Source organism: Lygodium microphyllum, chromosome 6 (genome assembly GCF_053477565.2).
Source record: "Lygodium microphyllum isolate KBCC chromosome 6, Lygodium_microphyllum_v1.1.10, whole genome shotgun sequence".
Taxonomy (NCBI): Eukaryota; Viridiplantae; Streptophyta; class Polypodiopsida; order Schizaeales; family Lygodiaceae; genus Lygodium; species Lygodium microphyllum.
The window spans coordinates 83673358-83692246 of record NC_141140.1 but is presented as its reverse complement, the minus strand read 5'-3'; the positions used below and the strand labels follow the sequence as shown (position 1 = coordinate 83692246).

General features: G+C 43.9%; 1 protein-coding gene across 9 annotated transcripts in view; it reads left to right on the top strand.

Moving 5' to 3' along the window:
* Nucleotides 1-18889, top strand: part of LOC148034744 (leucine-rich repeat receptor protein kinase HPCA1-like) — a 241015-nt gene that overhangs the window by 117809 nt on the left and 104317 nt on the right. For 5 of the 9 annotated variants that reach the window (XM_087679707.1, XM_087679702.1, XM_087679708.1 and 2 more), the window contains 4 exons: nucleotides 6313-6419; nucleotides 6524-6640; nucleotides 6778-6930; nucleotides 7020-7294. In XM_087679707.1, coding sequence (XP_087535833.1) covers nucleotides 6313-6419; nucleotides 6524-6640; nucleotides 6778-6930; nucleotides 7020-7294 — 652 coding nt within the window. The remainder of the gene's footprint in view (nucleotides 1-6312; nucleotides 6420-6523; nucleotides 6641-6777; nucleotides 6931-7019; nucleotides 7295-18889) is intronic. The other 4 variants (XM_087679704.1, XM_087679703.1, XM_087679706.1 and 1 more) reach the window with 3 other exon arrangements.

Sequence of the window (18889 nt, the reverse complement as noted above, 5' to 3'; positions counted from 1 at the left end):
CATTCCTTTAAGTGGCATATGCCCAAGACGATGATGCCAAAGAGATACATGTGGAAGATCAATCAATGCCAAAACATGATCAACATAGCTAGATATAAGTAAAGGGTGCCAACCTTGGTTTCTTTAGCAAAAATGAGGTTGCCATGTGTAATTTTCCATGCAGAATCACCAAAAGAGACATGGTACCTGTCATCATCCAACTACCTAGTGGAAATAAGACTTTTACTCAAAGCCAAGGCATGACATACATCATGAAGCACAAATGGAGGGCACTAGTACCAAAGTGCAATCTCAGATCACCTATGCCAACAATGTCGCACATATGATTATCACCCAGTTTGACTAAACCTATAATAGTACAATAGGTATAAAATTCATGATGTAGGGTAACATGGAAATAAGCCCCCGAATCAAGAAGCCAATATTGAGAATAAGCATACTAAACATCAAATAATTGAGTAGTATCAAGTGATAAAGAAAAAAGTATGTTATCATTTGAGTTGTACTCCCAAGGCATTTATCTCTTCTATCCTAACATTGGACTTGGAAACAAAGTTGCGATCATCAGAAGATTTGGCATTATCATGTACTTCCCTTTGCCTTTTTCGCACCTATCATTGCACATCTTATGGCACTACAACCTTATGTAACCCTGCTGTCCACAATAATGATAAGTAAGAGAGGACTTAGGACCACAAGACTTACTACGTGATTGCCCAGGAGACTTAGATTTGCCCCTGTTGGGCTGTGAGTCTCTACCATGATTACATTTGGTATTAGAAAAATCATTAGAAGTTTGATGGGATGTTATAGCTAAGCCTCTGTCAAAGTTTTGCAATGGTTGCTTTTTTTCATTTGGAGTGGCAAGGGGAAGCTCGCTTATTTGCGCCATATTGCATGAAAATGCCCCTAGCGAATGTAAGATTGTGGACTCATCTAAGGATTGGAGGCTAATTGGTCGAGTGGGTGTGGCAGCTTCAACAATGGGTACCATGATATAAGAAGAGTCTGGCCCTTTCTCTAATTGCAGTTGGTGTTAGCCCTTGGCATGCTTAATCCATAGCTCGTCTGTGTCCCAATCTTTGCACAGCCTAGCTATGTGTAACCATGGGCAGCCAATTAGCAATGGATACGATCCTTCCATGGTTGGAATGTCTCTACAAGGAACGAAATTGGAGACCTTGTATGTGCACTAGGACCCCTTCAACCAATCCCATGGTTTGCACTTCCCAAATATCTACTAGGCGAATGCCAAAAGGGGTGGGTCGAGTAATTGTAAGCCCTAAACTATTGCTCCTTTAATAGCATGCTCTTTAATTTCAACCGAAAGTCATGGGCTATGAGAGTCAACATGTCAGGAATGTCCAACACTAGGTGACAATTGATACTAGTAGTTATTGGAGTACTAATTTGGGATAGATTCCAAACTCTTGATCAAGAATAATCTGCACGTATTCCTGAACTAGAGGACTCAAAACACAAGCTTGGGGAAGAGAGAGATGAAGCCACCTACCATTGCAAATTTCCTGGAGCAAAGCTTCACTTGATGGCTAATCATCAAGGGCCTTGGCCATCTTTATTATTGGAGATGGATGACATAACTGCTCTTGAGTTTGCCAAAAAACCTCTTCTATAACATTGTAGCCTTCTTGCTGTCTTGGTGCCTCGATAATAGCCTTCCCTACGAAAGATAGTAAGCATTTTTCTCTTGCTACAAATTCATTTACTGATGCTAGTACTTCAAAGTTTCCTAGGGGGGACCTTATCAAAATTTCTTGGTGGAATTTGTGGATTTTCTTAGGAAGTGGAGGGAGTATATGGGGAGATTTCTACGAGATTGGAAGAATTTTTTAGGGCCTCTACTTGTGCTTGTGCTCATGTGAGAACAACCACCAAGGGAGCAGGTGTACAATTGGTAGAGGGAGTGATATCAATCAAGTTCATGGTTTGAGGTGCTTGTGTATTTTGGTTTTGGGATAGTCTCGAGTATAGAGATCAATAGAACTTGGGCAAAACCAGCATGGAGGTGTTCCTTCTGGGAGGGTGCATCTACTTTGATAATGTCCGTATTCTCTACACCTATAACACAATATGGATTGGTCAAGGGGATTGAGAGGGCCCTAGGTCTTGTGGAGAGTGGTATGGAAGAGGGGACATATGTGGATGGAAGAGGAGTGGTCAACAAAGGAGGATTTGAGGGTGGAAAGGTGGGGTGAGATGCTAAGTAATAAGAACTATTGCCTTGCTACAAATGAGAAACTTGCGATGTAACTTGGTGAGAAAGATAGGGAGTGCAAGTGGACTTAGCAGAGTTACCTGAGGGAGTGGTTTGAGTCCCTTCAGGTAGTAACATTCACGATCTTCATGGCCCATCTTGTGACAAAAGCTGCAGAATTTACACCGAGGGCACTCACTTGGCACATGCCCTTGCTGTTGACAATGGGTACACCAAGGAGCGGCAACCATTACGCAAGAAGCTGCTCTCTTGAGTTCCTCGATCTCTTTCCTCAAGAGCTCCATCGCATGTTGATTCTCTGTTCGTGTTTTCTCAATTTTCAAGGCCTGTAACTCTCATGCTAATTGTGCAACAACATTATTAGAAGTATTCGATGCTGGTGGTAAAAACGTACTTGATTGTAAGGAGAGCTTCCATGCATTCTTGATCTTTACTGCCAACAGTTGAAACGCATCTAGGTTGGCAGCTGCATCCAAAGTTTCATGAATCTTTTATTGAGTGCTTGGCAGAAATGCTCTTGTAACCCATTTCCGTACCATGAAGTCTCCAGGTAAGTCAGAAGGCATGCTACTAATACTTTTGATTGTGTGAGGAGATCAGGAACCATGTCTTCATCAGTGTACTTTAGTGAGTTGAGCTCTTGGATGATGCGATCCTCACGATTTCCCAGACGGTAAGCCTTAAGGAACTCATCCTTGAGGGATGCCTAAGTCACAGTGGTTTTCCAGAAACTGGGTATACCACTTGTCCACAGTGTCCTCTAGGGTGGAGGGGAATAGTATGAGAAATGCATCTTCCCTATCTACCCCCCTACTTTGACATAAGCTACAGAATTGATGGACATGGTCTTCAGGATCTTCAATGGCTAGCCCCTTAAAGGTGGGTATCTTTATATTTATTCTTCCTAGTGCCTTGTGGAGAGGCTCAAGGGCATCAGCCCCTGCCCCTGAGCTGCTGCCAGCTCCTATGCCCGTGCTAGTCATTTCGGACTTACTTATGTTTTGGCACATGGGAGAACTTATCGGAGCTTGGCGTCCGCTAAAAACTTGAAGAGGAGTTTCGGGAGTGGAAATGGGAGTTACCTCGAAGATTTTGCCAAAGCGGGTTGTAGGCATACACTTTAGACTTTCAATGCTTAGAAAATTGCAGAGCCATGTCCCACCGTGGTCACCAAATTATAGGGGATAGTTGTCGCATGACGGTGCACGTATGAGGTGTGGGGGGGTTTCTCAAAGCAATATGCTTGCTCTGCAATCAATGCATACACCTTCGAACTCCTTGGCATTGCTTGTTTATGCAAGAGGACCAGGAAAGGTCTAGCAAAGAGGGGATAGTAGTGTAGGAGGAAAGGGGAGTCTGGAAGGATACAGGACAATGTTACAAAGAAGCTAGACAAAGAAGTCCAAGGGCAAGAAATCCAAAGTCCAAGATGAATGGGGAAGAGAAGTCTGAAGGCAGAGGAGAAGTTTGGAGACAAAGGAGTCTGGAGACAGAGATAAAGAAGTTTGGAGACAGAGACAAAGAAGTTTGGGGAAGAGGAGAACTCTGCAAAGTCTGGAGACAGAGACAGAGGAGTTCTTATGCAATAAAGTGAGTACAACTTGAACACTTGCTGCTCTATACAAGTGTGAAATACACTCAAAGATTTTTACAAACAAGCTCAAGTGTGGTGTTCCCATGCGGTGTACAATAATGGAGATTCAGAATGAGGTCCTATGGTTATGAGTGTATGCACCCAATGCAGCTCGGGATCGTCAACTTTGGGAGGCCTACTGTGTCTCCCAATGACCTATCCAGGGTTTGTGATGGGCTTGTTCAATACTTCCAGCATTCAATGTGGGCGACTTTGTCTCATTTAAGATGGATGGTCTCAAGCACCAAGCTTGAGATGCTTTGGCAGCTTCCTCACTAAAACCGGATATGTGGTCTTGGTTCCAACCTTCCAAGGTTAGATTTACTTCAGCATGCTAATACTTGGGATATATTTGGATAGGATGTATGTTTTCCAAAGTGACTCTTTCCTTTTCGTAGTGCTCAATATGTGGGTGGAGTCATGACATGTTCTTTCAAATCACTAGCCTTTGATATTAGGAATGATCCATCAGCCGATGGATGCTTTCAAGAACCTGTTGGGCCATTTGCATTTGTGATTCGATCAGTTCTTTTGTTGCATTATCAACTTTCAAAGTATATGCTGCCGTTGATTTTTTTGTTTGGCAAATGCATGCTCTCTGACAGTATGTCAATGAGTTGTGACTGTCTCCCCTCCAGTGCCTGACTTGAGTAATGATGTGCGGAGTCTCTAAGTCTCAACGAGGAACAGGCCAAAGTGTCACTAATTTGGGGTTTCCATGACTATTCTAAGAGCAGTGTCCCCTCTGAAGAGTATAAGGTATCTCCACCAGACTGTGTCTACATTTGCTGCTCAGTGCCCTGCCCCCTTCCCTCTGAGTAGAGTCCGTGAATTCTCTCAGCTCAAGGGATCAGACCTGCTCTCCCTGACTTTTTTTGTTTTCCAAGAAAAGAGAATATTAATAACACCTCGGAGAAAGTGCCTCTAAGGTAAATACAAAGTACAAGAAACTCTGTGAAGTGTAACTAAGTACATCAAAGATACAATGGTTGTGTAAACAACCAATCTGGTGGGCTAAAGTGCCAAACCATCTGAGGGATAGTGTGAAAGAAGGTGTCTGAATCCCAAATCCTCGGGAAAGGCTCTCTTTTCTTCGTTATCCTCTCAGAGCTGCCCTGCAACCTCTCCCATCTCCCACAGAGAGTATGGACTATCTCTGTCCAAATCCTCGATAAAGACTCCCCAGTAGGTATATCCTGAAGATCAATGACCTGGCTACATCTCGCAGTCCATATGTACCAAGCTATAATGCTGGAAATCAGCTCCCATCTATGACAATGTCCCTGAGTCCACTCTGTCTGTGAGTAGTCTAGGGTGGGGATCCTGCTCAGATGCTGTCCAATGATGAGAAAAGAAAAGCTCCCCTGAGTGTCCTCATAGCCGCAAGCTGATCTCTAGCTGGTGAGAAGAGACCCTAAGCTGGCTGATGGCTACTTGCAGCTCATGTGGCATGTATATGTCTAGGTATCCAGGTCTCTCAATGAACTGTGGTCCTCAAAAAGTGGTCATTGTAATCCCATGTCCAAACCATCAAGGGGCTGATGTGTGAAATCAGGATATTGGTTTTCCCAAGATCAACGGTCAATCCCTTTGTGTGCAGAAGTCATGTAGAGCATGGATATGTTGTAGACCTCTGTGACTCTCAGACCAAGATGATATCATCAGCATAAAGCATAATAGATACCAATGCATGCGGTGTGTTTTCATGTTCTATGTATTCTTTTTCTTGTTCTTGTTCTTTATCTAGCAATTGTCATAGTCCATGGCTGTTTTCACACCTTTGCATTGGGCCCTCATTGTCACATCTCTCAGCATTCTTGGCACTATCTCATGGCACTCCTCGCACATTCTCTCTCTTTCTACAATAAGAATCTCCTCCACTCACCAGCACTCACACCCAATCAATTAGGTCTCAACTCCACCCTAAAATAGCTCTAGTTGTAGCCTAGCCTTGACTGCATCCCAGTCTTACCCCAGCAAAGGTAGAGCGGTAGAGCATATTTCTCTGCAGAACCTGCAATGAGGACTATTACAATACTATAAAGGAGTTGTTTGGCTTGCTCATGAGGTGATTCTGAGGCCAAGAAGTGCTCAGAGTGAGAATGTTTTTTGTTCAATGTATTGTATCTTACTTTACATGGATGTATTTTAAGAAAATGCTTAAGAAGCTTTGGTAGTCTTGTATTTGGCTTTGGGCTTAATTGTCATGCTTTTTCACACGTGGTGTGGCCAGCTAGATAGGGATTAGAAAGCAGAAGAATTGCTTCCTTTCAAGTAACTTGAAATAAGGGTTTCTCAAACTATGTTTCTGCATTTTTGGTTTCTTAAGAACATCTTTCCTCTTTGGAAGTCGAGTGATGGATTCACCTTTTGAAGACCGTATTTGATTCCATGTTGCTGAAATAGAACTGTGGTTGTTATATGGATTCTATTTTCGTTTCAGCTTCAATCAATCAGGAAATTGCTTTGAAGGCTCTGATTCAAATGACAAGATAAAGTGCACCCAAACATATTACGACTGCCAAGACTTTACTCAGCATGTACTGAATGGTAAGGTTGAAACTTGACTCCTTCTAGTGGAGCAGTTTGCAGTGATCATGGTTTAGAAAATAGTGGTTCCTACAAACTTAACACAGCTATTATTCACATTGAAGCATCTCTGATAATGATCCCCTTGGATTTGAAAGGAGGCTGCCCTTCTTGTCCCCAAGAGTCCCAGGTGCAAGTACTGGAGGATCCTACAACATGTGTTTGCACACTTGCAGAAACAGGTGTCTGCCTTCTTCTGACTTATTTTAAGCACATAAGCTCTCATGTGGAGAAATCATGATTATCGTGTGAAAAAGTGTGCATAATTGACATGAAACGTATTCATCTAAAGCTTTCTTAAATCTGGATGGTGTTAAAGGTGGCTCCTCATCATCAAGCACAAATGAAAAACTTGTTGGGTCCCTTGTTGGAGTAACAGGGTTCCTTCTCATATTTATGTCTGGGTTATGGTTCTTGTGGATCAGAAGTTCCAAAAGAAAGTTTTCATCATCACACTTTTTTGAGCCTCTAGGTTTGTTTTACTCAAGAAAAAAATCAGAGTCTGCTTTGATTTTAATGTATTGGAACTTTTTGTTAAGTCGTTTCATATTTCTGACACAGACCTTTGGGAAGGGCCAGATGGAGTGCAACGGTTTAGCATGCATGATCTTTCAAAAGCCACAGGTAATTTTAGTAGCACCCATGAGATTGGGCATGGCGGCTTTGGTAAAGTATATTATGGAGTGGTGGATGGCAAGAAAATAGCCATCAAGCGTGCACATTCTTCATCTATTCAAAGCAGCTCAGGATTCCGCAATGAAGTCTTGCTTTTAAGCAGGCTCCATCATCGAAACCTTGTACGGCTTGTGGGCTTTTGTGAGGACTATGGGATCCAGGTTCCTACTTCAGTGCTGAAGTTTTGTAAATGTCTTCACAGTCTTCATTAGTTCAGCACTTCTAAAACAAAAGTGTGATTTCAATCACTAGGTCACTTTCTGAATGCTGTCTCATCTTAATTTTGAAACTTATGTATCCTTTCAAAAAAAAAAAGAGTTCCATGATGTGTCTACTGTATATATGGGAGCTCATGCATTTTGCTCTTCGAATTCTTGCCCTATCATTATTGTTTTTGGCGCTCATTGAGGGTTTTTATTTAGTGAACGATTGGGTTATTTGATTCTAAACTGAAATATCCATGTGATACTTTGCCTTCTCTAGTTTTTCAAGGTAAACACTTTCAATGGCAAGCACACATCAGGTACTAACTCTGTTACCTCCAGGTGGGAAGTACAACTGACCCTTTTCACTTCCTTAGACTATTAAGCATGAAGATCAGGTAATGAATGTCCTTCTTCTCAAGCACTGGTCTTTGTTTTCTTTCTTGAGAAAACAAATTTCTACTACAAACACTTCAGGAGATTCCTTTCTTGTGGTCAAAATACGAAGTACAAAATAAGGCCTGTTTAGGACTATGAGCTACACCAAAAATGAAGTCCGATACAGGTGCTGAGTAGACAGCCAGTCCAGTGGGCTGTAATGCCAGAGCATACATGACTCAAAGTGGAAGAAGGTGCTAGAGTCCCAAGTTCTAATAAAAGTATATCCTCTCCTCAGATGCTTAGAGTCACACTGTAGTCTTTCTCATCTTCCACAGAGCAAGGCTCTTCCTGGTGCTATGATAATAAGGTTTGCTAAAGATTTGGTATAGTTTTCCTCTTTCCCCTACCCCTGGAGAATCAATGAATCGACAACCAGTCATATGACTGGTCCTGGAGTCTTTCTGTGCAGGAGGTTTTACACCAGATGGGATTTTCGCCCACCTCCTCACATATGCAATGATGCTTACCCTTCTCTGGCCACACTACTTTCTATATGCATTAGCTTGGTTTCCCCTTTGACAGGTTTATAGACATTGTATTGCCATGCATCATTACAGTACAATAGTTTCTATTCGATTTAATGCAGCCAGTCTCCCTAAGTTCCATCATAAGCTTTCCAAAAAAACCATGCATTAGACCAAGTCCACGTGACACACTCCAGCTCAATGATGGCACTCACGTTTGTGATGTTTGGGTCATCTTTAGTAGTCAGTTTGTAATAGATCACATTTTCGTTGCCCTTCTTGAGCCACAAGCCATTGAAACTGTAACAAGAGCAGCATGCTAGATTTGAGGCAATGAGGGATGGGTTTAAAGAAATGTGCTTTGGTAGTCAGTTATGTAGCCAAACCATTGGGAGTTTCAACTATGTGATTCTTGAAACTTATGTGGTGTGTTCAGCCACATGACTACTGCAATCTCTTGACTTATATTAGCAGTGATGAGTGGCTTGACTTACATTAGCAGTGACGAGTGGCTTGTATAGTCACTGCTGGGTGTTACTCCTGAGTGCTGATCAACGAGACTTATCTGACTTGGATAGCTTTCCAATTGCATATAGCTGCAAAACAACATTTGAATATAACCCACAAACTTGTAGCAAATGCAAACTTTCAGTGGATGAAAATAATTGTTGTTAATAACACCACATATATCAGGATTCTCTCTTGGATGCCCTCACAAATGGACTGACAGAGAAAAAATTGTTTCTCCTTAAGAGTCCTACACCACAATGGAACTTCTTAAGGGGAATGGATGAAGAAGATCGTCACTCCAGCCTGAAGCACAAATCTAGGAATTTTTGGGTGTCGTCTCCTTCTGGCACACTTTGCATACTACTTTCCGAGACTTGTTATAAATAAAGATATAAAAGAATTGAAAGACTTTGCAGAAACAAAAAGATCAGGTGTTACAAATGAGTTTGCTGGCTCCACCACTACCTGCCATGCAACTTGCACTGCCTTATATTGACTTTACAATGACTTCTACGATTCCAACCATGAAAAAAGCTCATCTCTAAAAATATTTTTTCTGGATTGAGCTAACAGTTTACTCTGGCAGTTATCCATATACCCAGATTGAGCTGACACTCCAACATTATGCAGATACATCTTACGATACACTTTACAACTCTGCCTGGTAGATCTGAGAGGTATTTCCATGCTGCTGTTTGTGGCTGGAGAATATTTGTGTTTTCTGAACTTTCTGGCATGAGCCTAGCTAGAGTGAAGGTAGTTCTTTCAACTGAGGTTTTGACATGGGCTTGGGATCATTGATCCAGATTGCCAAAGTGAAGTTTTTCTTTTGTTAAGCTTATTGTCAAAAATTTTCTAGGAGAGGAGACTTGGGAGTAGTGTTTTTTTTTTTCCTTGGCAAAAAGAAAAGATGTGGCTAATTATATTTCTCAAAAGAATCTGAGAAAGAAGCACATAGCTCAACAGTCTAGCTGCAGCTATCTGAAAATCAGCAAACAATCATATCTCAACTGCCAGGCCCTCATGTGCTACAAGCCAAATCAAGTAGGACACTCTCCTCAACCACCATGTTACCAGAACATCTGGCAAAAAGCACCTGTGATGCTCTACTTTGCCTAGTGTTTGCTACTTGAGGGTGCTTAGTCCATATCAGCCTGCATCAAAACATGTCTACCAATCTCGGCTCTATAAGCCAAGAAGCATTGGGGCTTCTTGGCGACTACTATGGCCAGCCAAAGCCACTCTCATGAATCCCACTACAACTCTTCTAGGGGCAAACTCTCCCATATCCATAGGTCTCACTCCTTGGTGTTAGACTAGTGTATGTATAGATCCAGCTGCCATAACTTTCCTTGGAGGCCAATGACACGGATCCTCCCCCAAGGGAAGTTAGGGAAGGCCATGCCTGTCAGAAGTGGTGCAACAATGAAAGCATAGACAAGTGCAAAAATAAACTGCTGAACACAAGATAGAAGAGAAAGAAAACAGAAGAACACTGCAAAAGAAGAGAACTCAAAGATGTGCTCAAGAAATGGGATCCATATATTAAACACGAGACAGTCGTGTACAACAGTGAGTCATTGGCTGCACACTAAAGAATGATGATGACTATTTAATTGAGGAGAAGGAGGAGCCCAATAAACAAGCACAAAGTAGGCCATAACCAACATTTGGTCAGTTAGCATTAAATGCTGGACAACTGGCATAAAATGCCAAGCCATTAAAATGCCTAAAATACTAACAAATGTACCTAGACCATTAGGCATGCATAGACTCACACATGAGCTGACAATCCTACTAATCCAATACAATACAATGATAATGACTCATCACAGTCCATACAACATAGAACCACTATAGTAGAACCATGGATACCCAAGCATTGGGTGATCAAGCCACTACCAAGGTGCCTTGGAGAGAACACCTGATGTCGATGTCGATCATACTAGCTTCTGAAAATAGAGAAGAACCATAGAATATCTCTATGTCCATCATCAATGTCTCGCAATAGTATAGAATACCATCTTGTCAAAAATCCCTCTGAGTATATGTGACCATGGATTTTCCCAAACCGCCAAAGTGTCCCCTCATATGAGCTCAAGACTAGAAGCCAAGACCACTCTCTGTCAAAGACCAACCCATCATGAACCTAGATATCAATCCCAGCTCCAGAGTTTGAACTTGGCAAACTTTAGTCGATATGTCATGGACGTCCCTCTCTGGAACCTATGCACCAGTATACTTGTATAGATGAGGCTCGTTAACCCCATCTCACCACCCTCTCACACTCTCTCTCTAGCATTGGAGAGTCGTGAGGGATGACCACATCACCTGGACTAGAAAGCAGCAAAGGAAGGGGTAGTCAAGCCGTTCCCACAATCTGAAGAAGCGGATCCCTTCTGCGCCTTGGATTTCTCCTTGTCCAAAGAATCATAGTCGGAGTCATAGGAAGAGGATGAATCGTCAAACGAGTTCGCATCCCACTTATTCTTCTTCTCCTTCTTCTTCCATGAGATTGCTAACTCCTTGCAGTCCTTCTGCAAGTGTCCCTTCTTACCACAATGATAACACTGGGCCTTTGACTTTTTCTTCCTGTCACCCCCATTGGAAAGGGTAAAGGCCTTACTAGAACCTCCATAATGAGACAGAAGTCTCCCCTGCAAAGACAAAGATGCCTCATGCTCAAGCAGCATCGAGGACATATGTGTGAGTTCCTCATGGTTGTCCTCATCAAAATTGTCTAGAAGAGGAAAAGGATGCTAAGGTGGAGAAATAGCTCCACAAACAATGTACCAAATCCGCTTTTGCACAAACCAAGCTTTCATCACAGCATTCCATGTAAGATAGTTAGGTCCATGTAACTTATCATCAATAGAAGTGCAAGGAGGAACCATCTGGAGAGGAGAAGGAAAGAAGATAGAGAAGAGAAGGGAGATAGGGAGAGAAGACAACCAGCCAAACAGCACAGATTGCACAAAAGTAGAGTTCACACATAGTATTCACAAGCTGACCACGAAAAATCAACTGCACAAAATTGAAAATAGCCAACAAACATTGTCAGTAGAGAGCAGATGCTGCCATCTAGCGTCAAAGAGCAAGATATGCAGAAAACACAGCAGTTGCTGATTAAAATGTAGGGTAAACAACATCAAATGCAGGCAACCTGTAGCGACCTACATTAAATGCAGCAAATAGGAAAATGCAAGCAATTGGCGCAAAAACACAGGCCCAGAGGGGGGCCGACAGGTTGATGGCAGCATGCAGCAGTCGCCAGGTCAGCAGGGGCGTAGATGGCTTGTAATGAGCAAAGAAACACACAGTAGGAGCCTAGATCCTACAATCTGATACCATGTCAAAAGTGGTGCAACAATGAAAGCATAGACAAGTGCTGAAATATACTGCTGAACACAAGACAAAAGAGAAAGAAAATAGAAGAACACTGCAAAAGAAGAGAACTCAGAGATGTGCTCGGGAAATGGAATCCATATACCAAACATGAGATAGTCGCATACAACAGTGAGTCACTAGCTACGTGGGCACTAGCACCAACTCCTCTCTCCAATGAGAAGACCACCTAAAGAATGATGATGACTATATAACTGAGGAGGAGGAGGAGCCCAATAAAATATACACAAAAGAGGCCAAACCAGCAGCTGGTCAGCCAGCATTAAATGCTGGTTGACTGGCATAAAATACCAATCTAGCATAAAATGCCATGCCAATAAAATGCCTAAAATACTAACAAATGTGTCCAGCCCATGACGCATGCATAGACTCACATGAATTGACAATCCTGCTAACAACACCATGTTGTCTTTTGTCGAGGACTAACCGACCACCGTCTGTACTGAGGTGTTTGGTGGGCACCAGCAAGTTTTCCTACCACCTACAAAGGAATGCCCACAGGCAAAGCTGTGCAACTGTGTTGCTCACACCTCTCTTGGCTGCATTGACTCTCTCTAAGGGGGGAGGGGGGCTAGCCAATCCTGGGGATAATCTCCCTCCTAGCCTTTGCCCTTCTATGGCATCATGCTGCTCGCTATAGAATCTCCAAATCCACAATCCTGTAGATGTCCCTCTGAACCCTAAAAGAGCAGTTGGGCCAGCCACCCAACCAGTCCACTAGATGTGAGAGCGCTCCTCTAGTTGCATCTTGTCATGATCTCGGATCTATGGGTTCCAAATTACAGGCTGTCTATCAGTCTCCTCTTCGCATATTGAGGCCTGTTCTTCTAGGGTCTTGTGCAGACACTACCAGACCCATCACAAGTTGTAAAGGAAGGAAGATTTGGGTAGCATAGTCAATGTTGTAGTGAAGATTTATCTCAAAGACGGTCTCCTAGCCGAGGTCTACAGTCCTAAAAGCCCTCCTGGAGGACTTTCCATGTCTATCCACCTCAAGTGAGCCCTCGAACTACTAGCTTTCCCAACAAGGCCTAACTTTGATACTCAAGATCAATGATCCCCAAGCTTCCCTTTGATTGATGATGGTCTCCCAAGCTATCTTGGCATGGGAATCCTTAGATCCATCCGAGTTGGACCGTAGGAACTGTTGCACAAGGCAACGTAGCTAAGCTACACATGACAAAGAAAAACACCAACATGAGGCAATGTACCAAACTATTGCCAAAACAATCTGGTCAGTCACTAGGGGTCTACTCACCAAGTAGAGGTGGACCATGATTCAAGAGGTCTACCTCTGTCAGATGGAGTCAAACACCAGGACAAATGCAAGCTATCGTGATGTCAAGCCCCACTTGGAACCCGAGGTACCTACTTATCTAACACCTACTCACTCATCTAAAACCCAAGTAGATTCTCCACTTGGTGCTAGAATTTGGGTATGTAAGAAAAACTGACTGACTTCTGCAAGTTGATTGAATCTTGCAGCTCTATCTTAGCATGAACTGGTAGCCTGAGGCTCTGCAAGCTACTCACTCTTGAGGGAAGGAAATGAGGCATCATTTGTACAAAGAGTAAGAAGAGGTAAGGAACTAGAGGGAAACCCTATCGGATTGACCATTGCGCATTGGGAGATATCATTTTTCTCCAGTTTGCCACACCGGTACCATGGGATCTCCACCGACAGATTGTCCTTCTACTAGGTGCTACTACTGTTGCACGAACAGTCATCCCACCAAAGACTGTCGACATTGACCTTTGCTCCCCACCCCTCCGGAGTATATTGAAAGGGATGCAGGAGACGCGGGAGAGAAGAGCACACACAATGTAGGTGTTATCAACAATGTTATGGCAGCCTTATTGCACTTTCATATATATATATATATGAATAAAGAATATGGGCGGTCACTGTACACGGGCAGGCCCAAGGGCCTTTTACCCCAACAACCTCCCACTAAAAGGCCAATGGGCCAGGGAGTGAAAAAACAAAACAAAAGAAAAGAGACAGGGTGAGGAATCATGACATCTCACCCAATGCCCAATCGGAAAGCGAGCTGTGCAATAAGTGGCGGGAACCGCCTCACAAGAAGAGTCAAGCATCCCTGAGTCCAGGACATCCAAAAGATAAGCAATCCCATAGCTCTGGACAAGTAGAGCAATCCATGACTGCTTCCCATGAAGCAAGCAACACAACTCACAAGTGCACGGCTATAAAGCATCAGAGTAGCGCATAGCATCAGCGCAGCGCATAAAAGACAGCGGAGAGCATACAGACTCTCCAAGGTCAATCATCGAAAAAGGGCCAGCATCCCGGACACAAGTCAAACGGGGTCTCAAGACAATCTGCGGCCTCAACAAAGCGGAAGACTGACATACGGCTGTAGAATCAGCCATAGAGCGCACTGAACGCGCATCAAGAGGCCTGAGAGGTGTCTGCGTCTCATAAAAGACAGCATGACGGTTGCATAGAACCTACTGGGCATCTGAATCCCAAAACATATAAGCCGTAAATTCACCATCTCCATAACCAAGGAGTATACATCTGCGTGACATAGGCTCATGTGGCATACTGACAGATGCGTGGTAGCCAAACATCCTCAAGTGATCATAGGAGGGTCTCATGCCACTCCATGCCTCATGCGGAGTAATAACATCCAAAGAGAAACACGACGTCCGATTAACCAAGTAGACTGCTGTCATAAGGGCCTCAGTCCAAAAGCCATAAGACAACCTAGCTGTGGTAAGCATAGAAGCAACCTTTGCCTGTAAAGTCAGGCACATGTCATGAGCAATCCCGTAATACCGTGGGCATAAGAAATCAATGCCATATTGCTGACAAGAGATCCGTAAGCTGGGAGAGATAGCATGACTCTCATAATCCATCTGCAAGCATCTAGGCTTGCTACCAAACAGAATCCATAAACCTGTCAAGCATAGTAACAGCATCCTCAATCCATACCAAAGGGTAAGGCCAAACACGGTGGGTAGCATGATCTATGAAGGTCACAAAATACGACGCTTCACTAAGTAACTGGGAAGGCATAGGTCCATATACTGCAACATGGACTAGATCTAGAGGAGCATGCCTCACACAATAGACATAAGCCAAAGAGGCTCTGCACAGACCATGAGTACAATGAGGGCAAGTAGCATGGGGAAGAGCAGGTAATAAGCCCATATCACATAAAGCATCCATCTCAGTGTGTCGTACATGGCCTAGGCGACAATGCCATAACAATGCATGTGGTATCTGCATAACTGTAACCATAGAATCTCCCACATGAGAGACATGCACTATATAATCACTGCCATATCTAGCACCTCTGGCCAATACCAAGCAACTACGACGGATTTTTCATGAAGTATCCCTAAGAGAGACATAATATCTTGCACCATGCAACTGACTGACTAAGATCAAGCTCTTACTAAGCGTAGGTATATGCAAGATATCACGGAGCATAAGAGAAGACCCATTTGGCAAAGCCAAGTGTATATCCCCTGTACCAAAAGCATGACATAGCCAACCACTATAGCTCGCAGCCATAAAAGCATAAGCATGCCTCGGAGCCATAAATGCATAAGCATCCCCAAAACATAGGAGTATATATAACTTTGCAGTGTCTCATACCATGTACTGACATACATGTCTAGCCAAGAACGGCAGGTGGCAAATAAACCTGCAAGAATCAAGCTCCAATAAAAGCCCAAATATCTGTGTAAAAGTATCCAGGTAAGAGGCTCTATAAAATACATAGCAACAGACCATATGCATATACGGGTGGCCATAAAGATCAACTTCTCCCTGACATATACAGGCAATAGTAGCCCAAATACCATAGATGCCATACAACACAGAAGCAAGACGGCCATAACTGTAAATCCCAAGCCCACTCATCAGTAAGTATCCCGAATATCAAATGCAAACGAGCAATCACAGCTCAATAGGCAACTGCCAAAACAAGGGAGTAGTTCACTGCCCAATACCTGTAAGTGCATCAAAGTACTAGCCAAGATCCATAATCAGAGCATTAAATCCCATATAGCATCCAAGGTGTGGGAGCTTTCGCTCAACTGTCAAGACCCACGGACCGCTTCTTGTTTCAAGCGTTCCAAGCCGAGCACTAATGGCTACCTCTCACATAGCCGACTTGCCATCCATATCTACGGGTGTAGTGAGCTTACCTCCATGCCAGTCGAGTTACCTCCTCTCCCGCGCACTCCGGTAGCTCCACGATCTAAGTACAAGCTCCATCCTCAAGCTCCAAGCTCCAAGCTCCATTGCCACGAGTAAGACAAGAGAAGAGAAGAAGAGAGGAGAAGATGGAGAGCTTCTCCTCCTTGGTTCCTCACCCTCACACACTCACTCCCTCACCCTCTCACACTCCCTCTCTCAAGCACAAGCTCAAGCAAGCAAGAAGAAGAAGAAGAGAGCCACTTTTGGCCACACACAAGAATGAGCTTCTCGTTCACTTTTCAACTTTATATACAAAACTCTAAATCCCTTTTGGGCGGTCATCCCCTTATCTCCCTTTTTTACATGGCCGGCCATGGCCTAGGCCCTTTTTTCCATTGTCCTTCTATCTTCCTAGCTTCCTTTCCACCGCCCATCTACCTTTACAAATTGCACGGATGAGAGCCCGGGGCTCTTTAAATTAAACCATGATGGGCTTGCGCTCTTTTACAAAAATATTGACTTGTGCTTTTCCTTGTGCGCCTTTTTTCCTTTTTTAGGACTTTTCTGCGCTTCTTGTGTTTCTAGATTTTTCTTGGCGCGCCTTCATCTTTCGTTTCACTTTGCCTTGGCCTTTGTCTTCTGCTTTAGCTTTTCCAGATTTTTCACCTTGTTCGTCTGACGGTTAACATTACCCCCTCCTAGACAAGTGCCAGTCCCATGGCACTCACCGTCGTAGGTAGCAGGCTTTAGCATGCACTGAAGACGTGGGTGGAAGGGACATCAGTGGTTGCTGTGGAGGAGTGTTGGTGGTGGTGTGGAGGAAGGTCGTTGGGGACACGTTGGTGGCCTACGTGGCTGGTGGTAGGGTTGTTCTTTGTTGGGGATTGCACTGATGGTGGCCAGCACAAGTGTTGCTTTGTTGGGGATTCTACACATGACGATTCTTGGCGGGCTTGTAGGATGATAAAGGATAAGAATTCAAAGTTGGGTGTCGATGAAGAGCAAACGACACTTTCGTTGGAGTCTTCAATACCAGCAAGTGAAAACCTCTCATAGGTGGTCTCTCCCTAGGGGTAGTGCTAGTCTTCTCTATTATGCACAAAACACAGTTCAATTAGCTTGGGAGATAGGTCGAACTCTAAGCAAGCTGAGAGTATTGTCCTGCACTTGAGAACCCAAACTCTGTATATATTTCGGTGCAGATATTATATGAGTGCTCGTGCATACTTAGATATTACGTAGTTAGAAGACTGTGGGCTGGTTTCTCGTAACAATATGTGGATGAAGCAAAGTTGTCCATGTTGAGAAGTACACGTGAAGGTGTATGAGACATCCTTTGCGGTGTGACTGCACGACGTAGCATAATTGAATACGGGGACACCGCACTTTCAGTAGAGCTAGGAGCTATTGGACTTGCTTGATGAGGACGGTGTACTTTTCATGGCCATTCGTGTGGTGCTTACCACAATTGATTGCAATGGTATTAAGGTAGAGTGCAAGAGGGAGTTGAGGCTATTAGCCTTTTAATGGGTTGGGAAATGTCAAGCTTTGAAGGCTCAGGAAATGGATATTATAGTGATAATTGTGTCCTAACCTCGTTGTTAGAGAAGCAGTTGTTGAGATGGGGAGATACACTTGAGATACTGCAACCCTCTTTGGAACGTGTGATATTGGTACAACTGGAGTAACGGCTGTCATGAGTGCCCAACGTAGAGTATAACCCAGAAAGAGAAAGTGGTTAAGATCATGCTTTGGGCCATGCGACATGGGCACTCGCAAGGGTGATTTTTGCTTTCAGCAACGTGGCTTTGTTGCGGCTCTTTGTGAGGTTGGTGGTCTTGCGGTGACTTGGGCATTAAACACGTTCGCACAAAGTCGTGCGTCGTCCTACATCCACTTGTCACTTCATGAGAGTATATGCAAGTCGCATGCATCAAGTACAACAAACAGATGCAATCATGTCTAGACATTACTTTATCCAAATCCTATGATGCCGACTGTGATGCATATTCCGGTGCTTGTTAAAGATGTGGCATATATTGACAGTAGGTAAGAAAAGTGTATACAGGTGGGGAGCCTGCCTCTTTAACCATTTAAAGACAAAAATTTATGGTAGGATGGTCTTTGTTAAGCAGCTTATATATCATAGGGGCGACTCTATTTGTACGAGGCGGGGCGAGTCCGTGTGGTCGGGCAACTGGGGCTGTGCCGGTGAGGGGCTCCTGTGAGGCTGGGCAAGGAAGATGGCGGCCGGGATCCGGATGGTGTAGTCCCTGGATGCAACTGTTTCCAGAATGCTTTTAAATAATGCGTCAAATTCTTGCTTGTCTCGAGCTGCCCTCTTCTCTTTCGAGCACCTGTTGCCCGAGCGTCTGTTGGGGGCCTGCACGACCGGTGTTGCCATGCCCGGTGTGCTCCCTTGAGCTTCGATTCCCTTGGCCTGGGATTTTTTGACTTACGTCTGGGGCAGTGTCGATTGGGGCCTCGTTTCTTTGCATACCTTTTAAGGCTAGGTACGTAGCATTCCAGCAGAGGAGCTTGTGCTGCATACTCCCTTCAATG